This window comes from Pongo pygmaeus, chromosome X (assembly GCF_028885625.2).
Source record: "Pongo pygmaeus isolate AG05252 chromosome X, NHGRI_mPonPyg2-v2.0_pri, whole genome shotgun sequence".
In the NCBI taxonomy this organism is placed as follows: Eukaryota; Metazoa; Chordata; class Mammalia; order Primates; family Hominidae; genus Pongo; species Pongo pygmaeus.
Genome location: NC_072396.2, coordinates 48861562 through 48878350, shown reverse-complemented (window position 1 = coordinate 48878350; position 16789 = coordinate 48861562). Strand labels below are relative to the sequence as shown.

Here is a 16789-nt window from a genome sequence, read left to right as displayed (position 1 = left end):
GGAGTCCAGCCTGGGCAACCTAGCAAGACCCTGTCTCTACCAAAAGTTAAAAAATGGCCAGGCGTGGTGGTTCATGCCTGTAATCTCAGCACTTTGGGAGGCTGAGGTGGGCGGATCACGAGGTCAGGAGATCAAGACCATCCTGGCTAACATGGTGAAACCCCGTCTCTACTAAAAATACAAAAAATTAGCTGGACGTTGAGGCGGGCACCTGTAGTCCCAGCTACTCAGGAGGCTCAGGCAGGAGAATGGTGTGAACCCGGGAGGCAGAGCTTGCAGTGAGCCGAGATTGCGCCACTGCACTCCAGCCTGGGCGACAGAGCAAAACTCCGTCTAAAAAAAAAAAGAAAAGTTAAAAAATTAGCGGGGCATGGTGGCGTGTGCCTGTAGTCCTAGCTACTCCAGAGGCAGAGGTGAGAGAATCGCTTGAGCCCCGAAGTTAAAGGTTACAGTGTCTGATCACACCACAGCACTCCAGCCTGGGTGACAGAGCAAGATCCTGTCTGTCTCTCTCTGTCTCTCTCTCTCCATATATATATATATATATATATATATATATATATATATATATATATATATACACATAAAACAGGGAAGGAGAAGGGTTTGAGTTAGAGAAGGAGATGTGATGATGGAAGCAGGTTATCATCAGAGAGTGATGTGAAGATGCTACACTGTCAGCTTTGAAGATGGAGGAAGGGACCATGAGTCAAGGAATACAGGTGGCTTCTAGCAGAGGCTAGATAAAGCAAATAAATGGAGTTTCTCCTAGAGTCTCTGTAGGGAGTGCCCAGTGAAACCCATATCATATTTCTGACCTGTAGGACTGTAAGATAATAAATTTGTGTTGTTTTGAGCAAGTAAGTCTGTGATAATTTGCTATAGCAGCAATAGGAAATAAATACAGGCATCTTTGAAATACCCCACCATTGATGCCCATCTGGTCTATACTCAAACCATGTCCTTCTTAACTCTTCCACCACCCCTATCCCTCTGACCTCACCTCAAACCCCAGCTGTTGTTAGCAATTCCACCATCAAAGTCTCTTATCTGTGCTCTCCAACCTGGGCTTCTATTAACTCTTCCAACCTAAATCAACCCTTAATTTTACCTTGAACTGGGGAATCTGTTATCCATTCCACTATTAACGGGTTTGGATCTAGAGAGAGAATTCAGGGCTTTGAGGGTGGAAAATTAACAATCCTGGGTCTGTGTGTTAAGCTTGAGGTTCTGTTCACTTTTCCATCACCAGGGCAATTTACATGTGAATCTTTTTGCATGTCTGTTAACTGTTTCCCCATTACTGCCCCTCAGTTCTTGCTCACTGCAACCTCCGCCTCCCAGGTTCTAGTGATTCTCATGCCTCAGCCACCCAAGCAGCTGGAATTACAGGCATGCACCACCACGTCTGGGTAATTTTCGTATTTTTAGTAGAGACAGGTTTTCGCCATGTTGGCCATGCTGAGTCCTGGCTTCAAGTGATCTGCCCGCCTCAACCTCCCAGAATGCTGGGATTACAGGAGTGAGCCACTACGCTCTGCATCCCTCAGATCTTTACACTGACTGCAGGCCTCAGTTGAGTCCTCTCCATCTATGATCCTTTGGTATGTACAGAAAATCAAAGCTGTACTAACTTCTTAGCTACTTGTGCCCCTTCTCCTGTATCCACCAACCCCAGCTCTCAGTTAACATTTATTTTTATAGAGATGGAGTCTCACTATGTTGCCCAGGCTGGTCTTGATCTCCTGGGTTCACATGATCCTCCTGCCTCAGCCTCCCAAAGTCCTGGGATTACAGGTGTCAGCCACTGTGCCCGGCCCTCAGTTAACATTTTTTTCTTATTTTTGTTTTTTGAGACTGAGTTTTGTCTGTCGCCCAGGCTGGAGTGCAGTGTCACGGTCTTGGCCCACTGCAACCTCCACCTCCCAGGTTCAAGCGATTCTCATGCCTCAGCCTCCCAAGTAGCTGGGACTACAGGCATGTGCCACCACACCTGGCTAATTTTTGTATTTTTAGTAGAGATAGGGTTTTGCCATGTTGGCCAGGCTGGTCTCTAATTCCTGGCCTCAAGTGATCCTCCCACCTTGGCCTCCCAAAGTGCTGAGATTACAAGTGTGAGCCACTGTGCCCGGCCCTCAGTTAACATTTTTATCATGAATGCCATTTGGTTTGAATTTGAAGTCAGACCTTGATTAATTCTTCTACCATCATTACCCTTTTGGTACAGGCTGCGAATTCTGGGCCTCTGTTAACCACATCACCTTTAATGGGTCTCTGGTCTTGGCTCAGACTTGGGTTTAAGTTAACCTTCCATTTAAGGCCTCTCTGAAATAACTTTGGAATTGGGTTACTATTGCACCACCAATGCCCCTCTGATTTGATCTTCAAGCAGGGTAATTTGTTAATGTTTTCTCCATCCATACACCCTGATAGAGGTCTTGAATCCTAGGACTTTCCTAACTATTGCAACCATCAGAGTTCCTGTTTTGTATAGAACATGAACCTTTGTTAACTCTGCAATCCTGTTCTGGGCTGACTTCCAATCCAGCCCTTTGTTAAGTCTTCTAAAACCAATGTCCCTTAGGTTTTACCTCGAACCTCTGACTCTATGAACTCTTTTAGTTTTGATACGGGCTGCAAAAGGCCATATGAGCCTACTTGAACTAAGGCAGGCAGAAGTCTAGGCTATAAATGACAGGCGAAGGTGGGCCCTTCCGTGTTCAAAAGAGCCATTGGAGGATCAGTGGGCAGTGAGTGACAGATGGGGGCGGGTCCTGACGCCAAGGAGGAACAATAGGAAGGCGGCAGGGAGCCGAGGCCAGGTGGGGAGAGGTGGGCAGATATGTGTGAGCCCCCTGAAAGGCTGCATGATGTCAAAAGTCTCTTTTCTTTCTCCAGACGTTTTAGGAATTCGCTTCTGCAGAGGAATCTCCCGGGGGGATGCTCTGTCCGGCCTTCCCACTTTCCCCGCTTCCCACCCTGCCATGTCGCCACGCCTTTGCTCAGGCCATGCCTCTTCTGGTGACCGGGAACGCCCACTCACCCAGACAGTCGCGGCCCTTCCAAGCCTCACACTGTTTTCGTAGGATCAATTCCGAATACCCAAACTCGGAGATATCACGAGGACTCCCCCGGGCCCCCAAACGCACCTCTCCTCTGGCTGGAATGGGAGCCTCCAGAAGCAGTGCGAGACCACGGCCAGTGACAGAGGTCCTGGCGCTGGAGGAATGACGCCATTTTGGTAGAGCTCGGCTTCGCGGCTGTTTCGGAGCCAGCGAAAGATAAGCTCCCTCGTCACCCTGACATCTCTCCGGGAGGACTGGAAGGGAAATGGCCTTTCGGGGGATGTTGAATGCATTTGGGCAGGAGGGGAGCCAAGCCCGGCTTCAGAGCAGAGCCGGGGTGAGGGGCCTGGCTGAATGCTGCGGGTCTATGTGATCAGTGACGGATGGAGACAAGTGGAGGGCCTAAGGAGGGGATTGAGTGACATGGAGAACAGTGATAAGGGAGTCTGTGGGACCAGGGGTAACAGTATGTGGGTTACGTGAATGGGAGTTTGTGGGGTGATGGGGGATCTGTGCGGTGTTTGATGATGTCTGTAAGGGTGAGTGATGGGGCTTCTATGGGATGGGTGAAGGGAGTCTGGGGTGAGTGATGGGTGGTCTGTAGGGTGAGGGATGCTGGTCCGTGGATTGAATGGATAGGGGGATCTGGGGTGAGGGATGAGGGTCTATGGGGACAAGAATGGGAGTGTGTGGGGTCAATGTTGACATTCTGTGGGGTCCATGATGGGTGGCTCTTTCAGATCAATCATATGTGCATGAATAAACAAAAATCTCTGCCCCTGTGGTGTCCACATTCCGATGGAGGAGTCCGACTCGGTGGTTTGATTTGTATTTCCCTCATGACCAATAAGTTTGAGAACATTTTCTTATATTGATTCATCACTTGTAGATCTTCTTTTGTGAGGGGCCTGTCTTTTGTTCATTTTTCTGTTGGACTCTCTGCCCTTTTCTTAATGATTTGTAGGAATTTTTTTTTTTGAGACGAGGTCTCGTTCTGTCGCCTAGGCTGGATTGCAGTGGAGAAATCATGGTTCACTGCAACCTCCGCCTCCCGGGTTCCAGCAATTATCCTACCTCAGCCTCCCCAGTAGCTGGAATTACAGGCGCCCGCCACCATGCCTGGCTAATTTTTTTGTATTTGTAGTAGAGACGGGATTTCACCATGTTGGCCAGGCTGGTTCCGAACTCTTGACTTCAGGTGATACACCCACCTCGGCCTCCCAAAGTGCTGGGATTACAGGCGTGAGCCATCGTGCCCGGCCAGAAATTGTTTGTATATATTCTGATACCACTCCTTTAGTAGTGGTATGTGTTTTGCAAATATCTCCTTCCAGGTTTTGACTTCTCTTTTCATTTTAATGAAGATTTTCAGTTAATTTCAAACTGTAAAGTACATTCTTCGGTTAAAAAGCAGACAATATTGGCCGGGCGTGGTGGCTCACACCTATAATCTCAGCACTTTGGGAGGCCGAGGCGGGCGGATCACGAGGTCAGGAAATCGAGACCATCCTGGCTAACACGGTGAAACCCCGTCTCTACTAAAAATACAAAAAAATCAGCTGGGCGTGGTGGTGGGTGCCTGTAGTCCCAGCTACTGGGGAGGCTGAGGCAGGAGAATGGCACGAACCAGGGAGGCGGAGCTTGCAGTGAGCTGAGATCGCGCCACTGCACTCCAGCACTCCAGCCTGGACAACAGAGTGAGACTCCGTCTCAAAAAAAAAAAAGAAAAGAAAAGAAAAAAAAGTCTCCTCCACAAATATTGATGGGAAGCTTTAGCCCTCATGTTGAATAGCCTGGGCGACAGAGCGAGACTCCATCTCAAAAAAAAACAAAAACAAAAACAAAAACAAAACAGACAATGTCCTGTGGAATTTAGGAGGATAACTAATTTTTTAGGGCATCCAGAAGCAAAGGGTGTTGCCTGAAAATCTTAGTGCCAGGACAGCTTGGGAGTTCTTTTTGTTCTCCCACCTCGCTCTAAATCACTGGCAGTGTGATCTTAGACAACTCATGAAACCTCTCTAGGCATCAGTTTCCCACTGCGAAATGAGGATAATAGCAGGGCCTACCCTGTGAGGCTTTGGATGAGAAGTGAGTTAATACCTGAATGTTACCTATTCGCCATAGTTTTGTAGCACTGATTTTGTATATATTTCATGGATCTTCCTTGAACTCAAGGTTACTGCTGCTCATGTAATATCAAAATCTGGTGAAGGAAATTAAATACCAAGGAATAAGGTTTTGTCAGCTAGGGTTGCTTTGGAGGGTCACAAACCATTGTAATATCTAAGAAGTTTTTTTTGTATTTTGTTTTGTTTTGTTTTTGTTTTTGTTTTTGTTTTTGTTTTGCCTCCAAGAACTAATTTTTGTCCCCTTGGGGGCAGTATCACCCCCAGTGAGAATGTGTGATCTACATGGTATTTTTTCTTTTGTTTTCTTTTCTTTTCCTCTTTTTTTTTTCTTTGACAGGATCTCGCTCTGTTGCCCAGGCTGGAGTGCAATGGAGTGATCTCAGCACACTGCAACCTCCACCTCCCGGCTTCAAGTGACTCTCCTGCCTCAGCCTGCCAAGTAGCCAGGACTACAGGTGTTCACCACCACGCCCGGCTAATTTTATTTTTTGTAGAAACAAGGTATCACTATGTTGCTCAGGCTGGCCTCGAACTCCTGGACTCAAGCAATCCTCCTGCCTTGGCCTCCCAAAATACTGGGATGACAGGTGTGAGCCACCACCCCTGGCCTGTTATTCTGTTATTAAGCAATTAGGAACACATTGTTGTGTTCTGCCTCTTCTTCATTTTACAGTGATGTTTCCATGCCGTTAACTTAATTTCCATAGTACGACTTAGTTTATTTCTATGGTAATACTTAAATATAAACCTTTCTTATGGAAATTTTCAAGCATCCACAAAAATAGAGGGAATTGTATGATGGACCCCCATTATGCCCACCACCCAGTCTCGTCAGTCATCAACTCATGGCCCATCTTGTTTTATCTAGACCAGGGGCTGGAAAACTGGGCAGTGGGCCAAATCTAACATGCTGCTTTTTAAAAAAAAAACAGCCATGAGCTAAGAAATGGTTTTTTCACACTTTTTATCATTGGAAAAAAATCAAAGGGAGAATATTTTGTGACCCATGAAAATGATATAAAATTCAAATGTTAGTGCCCAAAAATGATGTTTAATTGGAACACAGCCAGTGAGCACCTTTAGTTATGTATTGTCTAGGGCTACTTTCAACCTGCAATGGCAGGGCTGAGTAGTTACAGCAGAGACCACAGAACCCACAAAATCGAAAACATTTACCATATGACCCTTTTACAGAAAAAGTTTGCCAAGTCCTCATCTAGGCCACCCCCTCACTTCTTCCTCCCAGAATGCCCTTCCTCCCTCCCTCCCTTCCTTCCTTCCTTCCTTCGTCTCTCCCTCCCTCCTTTCTTTTCTTTTCCTTCCTTCCTTCCTTCTTCCTCCCTCTCTCCCTCCCTTTCTTCCTGCCTTCCTTCCTACCTTCCCTCCTGCCTGCCTTCCTTCCTGCCTTTCTTGCCTTTCTTTCCTCTTTCCTCACTCGCTCGTTGCCCAGGCTGAAGTGCAGTGGCTCAATCTCGGCTCACTGCAAACGCCACCTCCTGGGTTCAAGTGATTCTCATGTCTCAGTCTCCCTAGTAGCTGGGATTACAGGCGCCCACCACTATGCCTGGCTAATTTTTGTATTTTTAGTAGAGGCGAATTTTGCCATGTTGGCCAGGTTGGTCTCGAACTCCTGGGCTCAAGCCATCTGCCCACCTCAGCCTCCCAAAGTGCTGGGATTACAGGTGTGTGCCACCACGCCAGGCTAATTTTTTGTACAGATGGGCCTCTCTATGTTGCCCAGGCTGGTCTCGAACTCCTGGGCTCAAGCAATTTGCCCACCTCCACCTCCCAACATGCTGGGATTACAAGCATGCACCACCACGCCTGGCTGATTTTTGTATTTTTTTAGTAGAGATGGGGTTCGCCATGTTGCCCAGGCTGGTCAACATGGCCAATTCCTGAGCTCAGGCAATCCACCTGCCTTGGCCTTCCAAAGTGCTGGCCCACTGCACCCGGCCTGTATGCAATTCAATGACTTTTTACATGTGTAGTCTTTATTATTTTGAAACAAATCCAAGACATATCTTTTCATCCATACATGCTTCATTATGTAAAAGATAAGGCCTTAAAGGTTGATGCTGTTACCCTAAGGTAAAATAGTTAACAATAATATCTTCAGATAATCAATGGTTAAATTCCTTAATGTTATCAAATATCTAGTCAGGGTTCAAACTTTCATGATTATCTCAAAAATTTCTTTTGTCTATTCAAGTAAAGACCCAGACAAGACCATACTTTACATTTGCTGGCAGTGTTTCCTGAGCCTCTTTTAATTATCTCGAGTATTGCTTTTAAGGGCTGCCTGCCTTTCCAGCAGTCTTTAGTGCTGGGCATTTATGTTATTTTCAATAATATGATGTTAAAGACAAAACTGTGTTGAAGGTTTCTGTGGTTAAATATCTGCACGTATCCATGATTATTACCTTAGGACGAAGTTCCGGAAATAGAATTACCGAGTCAGATGAGAAACACAAGTCATCAATGAATTAACAAGCAACACATTGTCACATCCAGCTATTGAAGAGTGGTTAACTCAGCTTGATCTCCGAAGACTCTTCTGCACCCCACCCCGCCCCCAACTGCTTTCCAAAGAGAAACAGAAAATGATTGAGTCCCAGGTAAGTTATTTGTTTGCCACTTGGTTTTCCCACAACAAAATGAGAAAGGGCAATTAGTTGAAAATAAGGATTAGAGAAATTTAAAGAGAATAGATGATCAACAGGCAAAATTGCTGTGAAGATACACAGATCACCTGGCCTTACTTCATAGAAACTTAGCTAAACATTTTGACTATAAGCAAAACACTTTGACTGGCAGCTTTAGTGAAAAGGGTAACATAACAGGATCAATTATGTGATTTGCATTCTCCACAAAAAGAAATCAGTCCAGCTCCTTAGCAAGTCAAGATTTCTGGGACTTTACTCTAAGGAATTTTATTACTGAGTTTTCCTGAAGGTCAGTGGTTTTCAGTTCAGGGTGGTATTGTCAGTAGTTGTTCTAAAGAGACTGTTTTTAATTAAAGTTCTCTGGCAGGGGCTTGGAGAGTGGGATAGTTTCCTTGTTTTCCATGGCTCCTTTGCTGTCATCTCAGAGTTTGTGGTGTCTCAACCCAACTCAAGGCAGTTCCTTCTCTGCTCTTCCAATTTTAGTCTGTTTTTTTCCTCCCTGAAAAGGTAATCTATACATGGGGCAAAGAATGTAAACAATATAGTTTAAAAAAAAAAGGAAGTGAAATATCTCCAATCTCACTTCTTCCTCCTTCCCTGACATAACTAGGATTATCTGGTTTGAGGAGGATCACTTTTCTTTATGCATTTATAACTCCATCTATGTGTGTAGATGGATGTGTAAATGTGTGAAAGTGATCTCATTATTGTCACGTATTTTTTCTTTACCACACACAAAAAATACACACACTGTTTCTATTCTGTTCTGCTACTTTCTTTTCTTGCCTAATATAAAATATATACGAAAGTAGAGATTTTAGTGAACCCTTTTGTAATTACCCATCTGGAAATATTATCAACTGATAGCCAAGCTTGTTTTATCTATCTTTTATCCCCACCTACTCCTATCGTCATCATCATCATGATCTAGCCAATCCCTTGTTAATATTTTGTTTAGGGTTTATACTACTATGTTCATAAGACATAAGGGCCTGTAATTTTACTTTCTTGTATTGTTTCTGTCACATTTTGGCATCATGTTACGTTGGCCTCATGTTGGAAAGTATTCTCTTTATATTCTCTGGGAAAATTTGGGTAATATTGGTATTATTTCCTTCTTAAATTTTTTTTTTTTGAGATGGAGTTTCACTCTTGTCACCCAGGCTGGAATGCAATGGCACGATATCTGCTCATTGCAACCTCCGCCTCCCAGGTTCAAGCGATTCTCCTGCCTCAGTCTCCCAAGTAGCTGGGATTACAGGTGCCCGCCACCACGCCCAGCTAACTTTTGTATTTTTAGTAGAGATGGGGTTTCACCATGTTGGGCAGGCTGGTCTCGAATTCCTGGCCTCAGGTGATCCACCCACCTCGGCCTCCCAAAGTGTTGGGATTACAGGCATGAGCCACCGTGCCCAGCCTATTTCCTTCTTAAATGTTTGGAAGAGCTCCCCAGTGAAGCCATCAGGGTATGGCGTTTTCTTTGTGGGAAGGTTTTAAATTATATATTCAATTTATTTAAAAGATATACTGCCATTCAGATTTTCTATTTCTTTTTATGTCTGGTTTGGTAAATTGTAATTTTCAAGTAATTTGTCCAGTTCCTCTAAGTCAGGGGTCAGCAAACTTTTTCTGTAGAGGGACAGATCAAAGTATCTGAGGCTTTGTGGGCCATATGGCCCCTGTTGCAACTGGGCCATATGGCCCCTGTTGCAACTATTCAAATCTGCTGTTTTAGGTAGAAAGCAGCTATCGACAATATGTAAACCAATGAGCCTGGCTGTGATTCAATAACACTTTATTTATGGACGCTGAAGGTTGGATTTCATATAATTTTCATGTGTCATAAAATATTATTCTTCTTTTGACTTTTTTTTCAATCATTAAAAATGTAAAAACCAGACCAGATACAGCTAGCTGTTCACGCCTATAATCCCAGCACTTTGAGAGGCCAAGGTGGGTGGATTGCTTGAGCTCAGGAGTTCTAGACCAGCCTGGGCAACATGACGAAACCCCATCTCTACAAAAAAATACAAAAATTAACTGGGCATGGTGGCATGCACCTGTGGTCCCAGCTACTCAGGAGGCTGATGTAGGAGAATCACTTGAGCCTGGGAGGAGGAGGTTGCAGTGAATCAAGACTGTTCACTGTACTCCAGCTTGGGTGATAGAGCAAGACTGTCTCAAAAGAAAATGTGTAAAACCAGTTTAGCTTGTGGGCCATTGAAAAACACATGATGGACTAAATTTGGCCTGCAGGCTATAGTTTGCTATGTCCTGATCTACATTGTCTACTGATCTACATTGTCAAATTAATGTCCATTAAATGTCCATTTAATGTTTGCAGGATACCAGAACCTTGTTGATGGACTGTAAAAAAGTTATTTGTAGTTTTTCTTTTATATACAATAGTAATAATAAGAACAAGAATCATAGCTACCATTTACCCAGTGCTTATCATGTGCCAGGCACTGCTATTATAAAATATCATGGAATTAACTTATTTAATTCACCCAGGAACCCTCTGTGCTAGGTACCATTGTTATTCCCATTTTTCGGATGAAGAAAATGAGGCACAGAGATCACACAGTTAGTACATGACCTAACCAGAACTCTCAAGCAGTGAAGTCACAAATAAAACAACCATATAAAGACATCTTTTTATATTTGTGAAGTATTTGTGTAGGCCACATTCTTAGACATGAGTGTGCTAGGTCAGAGGCACACATGCTTATAAATTTAAAGATTTTTTCAAATCGTATATATATATATTTTTTGAGACAGAGTCTCACTCTGTCCCCCAGGTTGGAGTGCAGCAGTGTGATCTCAGCTCACTGTAACCTCCACCTCCCAGGTTCAAGTGATTCTCATGCCTCAGCTTCCCAAGTAGCAGGGATTACAGCTGCCTGCCACCACGCCTGGCTAATTTTTGTATTTTTAGTAGAGACTGGGTTTCACCATGTTGGGCAGGCTGGTCTCGAGCTCCTGACCTCAGGTGATCTGCCCACCTTGGCCTCCCAAAGTGCTGGGATTACAGGCATGAGCCACCCTGCCCAGCTCAAATTGTATTTTGATATTATGTAATCAGCTGAACATGTGGCCACAAATTGCAAGAAAGCCCACCTGTTTCCCAAGGTTCCCCCTCCCTCCTGCCACCATTAGCCATCATCTGTATTTTTCATTCTTGTTCTTTTTATGATTAAGCATTATATCTCATTTTCATTTGCTTTTCTATAGGGATTAAATAAGCTTCAGCATCTTTTCACATATTTATTTTCCATATTGTATTTCTCTGTGAATCCCTCTTTCCTTGTCTTTGCTTATGATTTCCCAGGAGCTTTTTGTGTATGAGTGATTTTGAAGTGCACGTTGCAAACTTTTTTTTTTTTTTTGGCCAGATAGTGATTTTTCTCTCAACCTTTTTGTCTGTCTCCCCTCACTAGAATATAAACTCCTGCAGGGAAGGTATTTTTGCCAGGTTTTTTTTCCTGCTGTATCCCCAGTTCCTAGAATACTGCTTGGTATTCACTAGGTACTCAATAACTGCTTGCTGAGTGAATGAATGTTTATTTTCACTTAACAGTATATCTTAGATATTGTGGCATATCAATTAATATAGATCTTCCTTGTTGCCTGCCTGCCTGCCTGCCTTTCTTTCCTTTCTTTCCTTTTTTCCTTTCTTTCCTTTCTTTCCTTCTTTCTTTCTTTCTCTTTCTTTCTTTCTTTCTTCCTTTCCTTCTTTCTTCCTTTCTTTCTTTCTTTCTTTCTTTCTTTTCTTTCTTTCTTTCTTTCTTTCTTCTTTCTTTCTTTTTGAGACAGGGTTTCACTCCAGTTGCCCAGGCTATAGTGCAGTGGCACTATCTTGCCTCACTGCAGCCTTGACCTCCCAGGCTCAGGTAATCCTCTCACCTCAGCCTCCCTAGTAGCTGGGACTATAGGTGTGTGCCACTATACCCGGCTAATTTTTTGTAGAGACAGGGTTTTGCCATGTTGCCCAGGCTGGTTGTTGGTTTGTTTGTTTGTTTTTGAGACAAAGTCTCAGTCTGTCACCAGGCTTGAGTGCAGTGGCACAATCTTGGCTCACTGCATCCTCCGTCTCCTGGGTTCAAGCAATTCTCCTGCCTCAGCTGCCTGAGTAGCTGGGACTACAGGCATGCACCACCATGCTCGGCTAATTTTTGTATTTTTAGTAGAGACAGGGTTTCGCCATGTTGGCCAGGCTGGTCTCGAACTCCTGCCCCCACGTCTCCAAGGGCTGAGATTACAGGCGTGAGCCACCACATCTGGCCCCTTCTTTGTTGCTTTTTATAATTGCATATAGTATTCCCTTATGGAGATTGTAGCATTATTTATTCATCCAATCTCCCATGAGGTGGTTTCCATTATTTTGCTGTTTAAATAGTACTGTAAAGCAGTGTCTTCACACATGTCATTTACTCACATATGTGAATGTTTATGTAGAATAACTTCTAGAAACCAAATTGCGAGTCAGAGGATGTGTACATTATAAATTTTGATAGATATTGCCAAATTAATTGCCTTCAAAATATACCGTACACCACAGACAATTTGAGTATACCTGTTTCTTGACATCTTCACTAACTTACCCTAAGTCACTGTGACTTATCCCTAGTCATAGCATTTGACCAGTGACTTATCAAATGCCCATCTTTGATAATATGTAAGGGAAAAATGGTGTCTTGTCTTAGTTTGCATTTATCTTCATGTGAGTGAAGTTGAGCATCTTTTTACATGTTTAAAAAACATTTGCATTTTCTTTTCTGTGAAATGATGGTCATGTCCCTTGACCATCGTATTAGTCTGTTCTCATGTCACTATAAAGAAATACCCAAGACTGGGTAATTTATAAAGGAAAGAGATTTGACTCACAGTTCCACGGGGGTGGGGAGGCCTCAGGAAACTTACAATCATGGTGGAAGGGGAAGCAAGGACCTTCTTCACATGGTGGCAGGAGAGAGAAGTGCCAGCAAGGGAAATGCCAGACGCTTATAATACCATTAGATCTTGTGAGAACTCACTCACTATTACGAGAACAGCATGGGGAAACTGCCTCCATGATTCAATCACCTCCTTCACTTGACAAGTGGGGATTGCAATTCAAAATGAGATTTGGGTGGGGAAACAGAGTCAAACCATACCAACCATTTTTTAAAAAGTTATTGGTCTTTTTCTTCTTGCTTTGTAGGAGCTCTCTCTATACATGGAGGAAATTAACTCTTTGTCCATCCTATCTGTTTTGTGTATATTTTTTCCCTAGTTAGTCATATCCTTTGAGTTTGTTTGATATGTTTTGCCATGTAATACATAAAGTAGTCACATTTATCAGTGTTTTCATTTGTGGCATCTGGGTTTTAGGGCATGCTTAGAAGAGTCTTCTCCACTCAAAGATTATTTTTTAAAACTGCTCCTGTCTTTATTTTATAGTTTCTCTTTTTTCATTTAAATTTGTGTCATGAATTTATTTTTGTATATAGTGTGAGGTAGGGAATCCAGTTACTTTTTTTCCTGATAGCTCTCCAGTTTTGAATAATCTGTTTTCCATACCTGTTTAAAATGCTATCTTTATTATATATTAAATTTCCCATTTTTATTTGTATCTATTTCTAGACTGTCTGTTCTGTTCCACTAACTATTGTTGCTAATGGCAGGGTTTTACATTGTTTCTCTCATAAAGTATGCTGGGCAAAGTGCAAACAAAGTAGGCATCCTACATGTACTGCTATGGTAAAAATGACCAGAACGAGTAGATTCCACAGGAATGTGCTGTTATAGGAACCAGTGACATTTGAGGATGTGGCTGTGGACTTCACCCAGGAAGAGTGGCAGCAGTTGAATCCTGCTCAGAAGACCCTGCATAGGGATGTGATGCTGGAGACCTATAATCACCTGGTCTCCATGGGTAAGGGCAGATTCCCTGTGTACCAATGAATCAAATCCTCTTCATCCTTCCTTTAGAGCTGTCAATACCATGACCTTTATGATATTCCTTTAATAGAGTGTGTTCTTTTATAGTTTTGGTTTTTCATGTTTATACTTTTGTTATATCTAGAATTTATTTTTGTGTTATGGTGTGAGTTAAGGATCCAACTTTGCTGGGAGTCCCCTGCAAGTACTTCTCTTCATGAATTTCTGAGCTGCCAAGGCCAAAGCCACTACAATTTTCTCTTAACAGGGTGTTCAGGTATTAAAACCAGATGTAATCTTTAAGTTGGAACATGGAAAGGACCCATGGATCATAGAGAGTGAGTTGTCAAGGTGGACCTACCCAGGTAAGTGAGAATTGGGTAGATGGTCAAGAGGGCATCTTCTTCTTCCTTGACATCTCTGACATCCATTACCTTTTTTCTTCCTTAAAATTTATCAGACCTCCTTTATAACATTCATTCTACAACAGCCACCTTCCTAGTACCTCTGTTCGTTGCCAACTGGTGTGTGTGTGTGTGTGTGTGTGTGTGTGTGTGTGTGTGTGTGTATTTGATTTTGCCTCTCTCTTCTTCCTTCAGACAGAGTGAAAGGCCTTGAATCTTCCCAGGAGATCATTTCTGGAGAACTTTTATTTCAAAGGGAGATACTAGAAAGAGCCCCAAAGGATAATTCATTGTACTCTGTTTTAAAAATCTGGCATATTGATAATCAGATGCATAGATATCAAGGAAATCAAGACAGAGTTTTGAGGCAGGTCACAGTCATCAGTCATGAAACGTTGACTGATGAGACGGGTTCCAAGTATAGTGCATTTGGGAAAATGTTCAATTGGTGCACAGACCTTGCTCCTTCAAGTCAAAAATTCCATAAGTTTGATTCATGTGAAAATAGCTTGAAGTCTAATTCAGACTTACTAAATTATAACAGGAGCTATGCAAGAAAGAACCCCACTAAGAGATTTAGATGTGGGAGACCACCTAGGTATAATGCTTCCTGTTCTGTGCCTGAGAAGGAAGGCTTCATTCATACTGGAATGGAGCCCTATGGAGATAGTCAATGTGAAAAAATTCTCAGTCATAAGCAAGCCCATGTTCAGTATAAGAAATTTCAAGCCAGAGAGAAACCCAATGTTTGTAGTATGTGTGGGAAAGGCTTTATCAAGAAGTCACAGCTCATTATACATCAAAGAATTCATACTGGAGAGAAACCATATGTATGAGCAGATTGTAGGAAAGCCTTCAGTGAGAAATCACACCTCATTGTGCATCAGAGGATTCACACCGGGGAGAAACCCTATGAATGTACTGAGTGTGGAAGAGCATTCTCCCAGAAGTCACCTTTCACTGTTCATTAGAGAGTCCATAGTGGAGAGAAACCTTATGAGTGTTTTGAGTGTCCAAAAGCTTTCTCCCAGAAGTCACATCTAATTATACATCAGACAGTTCATACCAGAGAGAAGCCCTTTGAATGCAGTGAATGCGGGAAAGCCTTCTGTGAGACGTCCCACCTTTTTATACACCGGATAACTCATACTGGGGAGAAGCCCTATGAGTGTGCTGAATGTGGGAAGACCTTCCCTCGGAAAACACAGCTCATTATACATCAGAGAACGCATACTGGAGAGAAGCCCTATAAGTGTGGTGAATGTGGGAAAACTTTCTGCCAACAGTCCCACCTCATAGGACATCAAAGAATTCATACAGGAGAAAAACCTTATGTGTGTACTGACTGTGGGAAGGCCTTTTCCCAGAAGTCACACCTCACTGGCCATCAAAGATTTCATACTGGAGAGAAACCTTATGTGTGTACTGAATGTGGAAAATCCTTCTCTCAGAAATCACCTCTTATCATACACCAGAGAATTCATACAGGGGAGAAACCTTATCAGTGTGGTGAATGTGGCAAAACCTTCTCCCAGAAATCACCCCTCATTATTCATCAGAGAGTTCACACAGGGGAGAAAACCTATGAGTGTACTGAGTGTGGGAGGGCCTTTTCCCTGAAGTCACATCTCATTCTACATCAGAGAGGTCATACTGGAGAGAAACCCTATGAATGTAGTGAATGTGGAAAGGCCTTCTGTGGAAAGTCTCTACTCATTATACATCAGAAAACTCATCCTAGGGAGAAAACCCCTGAATGTGCTGAGTCTGGGATGACTTTTTTCTGGAAATCACAGATGATTACATATCAGAGAAGACACACTGGGGAGAAACCCTCCAGATGCAGTGACTGTGGGAAGGCCTTCTGCCAGCATGTATACTTTACCGGGCATCAGAATCCATATAGGAAAGACACCTTGTATATGTGCTGATTGTGGGAAGGCCTATTCCCAGAAGTCAGTCCTCATTGTGCATGGGAAAACTCACATTGAACAGAAATAGCGACAACTTCTCAACTGTAGAATAGACTCATATGTTCCTCAGTATATATGATTACCCTTCCACAGAATGATCTGCGTAGGCCCTCAGAATATTTTCAACACCACAAATATGGAATCAATTTGCTCACCCTCAAACTATCTCAGCCCCCTTCACAGAATAAATGTATCTGGAAGAATTAGCACTACTTTGGTGTTGTTTGGTCCTTAAATGCTTTATAGAATTCTCTTGTGAATTTATTTGGGCATGGTGCATTATTTGAAGGGTATCTCTTTGTCATCTTTCTCTATTTCTTCCATCATATTTTTCTGTTTAGATTATATATGCATTTATGTATTTATTTATTTTGAGATGGAGTCTCGCTCTGTTACCCAGGCTGGAGTGCAGTGGCGTGATCTTGGCTCACTGCAACCTCCACCTCCTAGGTTTGAGCGATTGTCCCGCCTCACCCTCTCGAGTAGCTGGGATTATAGGCATGCACCACCAGGCCTGGCTAATTTTTGTATTTTTAGTAGAGATGGGGTTTCACCATGTTGGCAAGGCTGGTCTCGAACTCCTGACCTCAGGTGATCCACCCACCTAGGCTTCCCAAAGTGCTGGGA

General features: G+C 43.2%; 2 protein-coding genes across 2 annotated transcripts in view; one reads left to right on the top strand and one right to left on the bottom strand.

Moving 5' to 3' along the window:
• Positions 1-16789, bottom strand: part of LOC129025033 (putative protein SSX6) — a 66059-nt gene that overhangs the window by 43591 nt on the left and 5679 nt on the right. The gene's annotated exons all lie outside the window — the stretch shown is intronic.
• ZNF630 (zinc finger protein 630) lies at positions 2998-16268 on the top strand. The gene is given in 6 exon segments (XM_063660496.1): positions 2998-3402; positions 7626-7815; positions 13654-13780; positions 14054-14067; positions 14069-14150; positions 14385-16268. Coding segments are annotated over 5 exon segments (1974 nt in total). The 5' UTR covers positions 2998-3402; positions 7626-7800; the 3' UTR covers positions 16121-16268.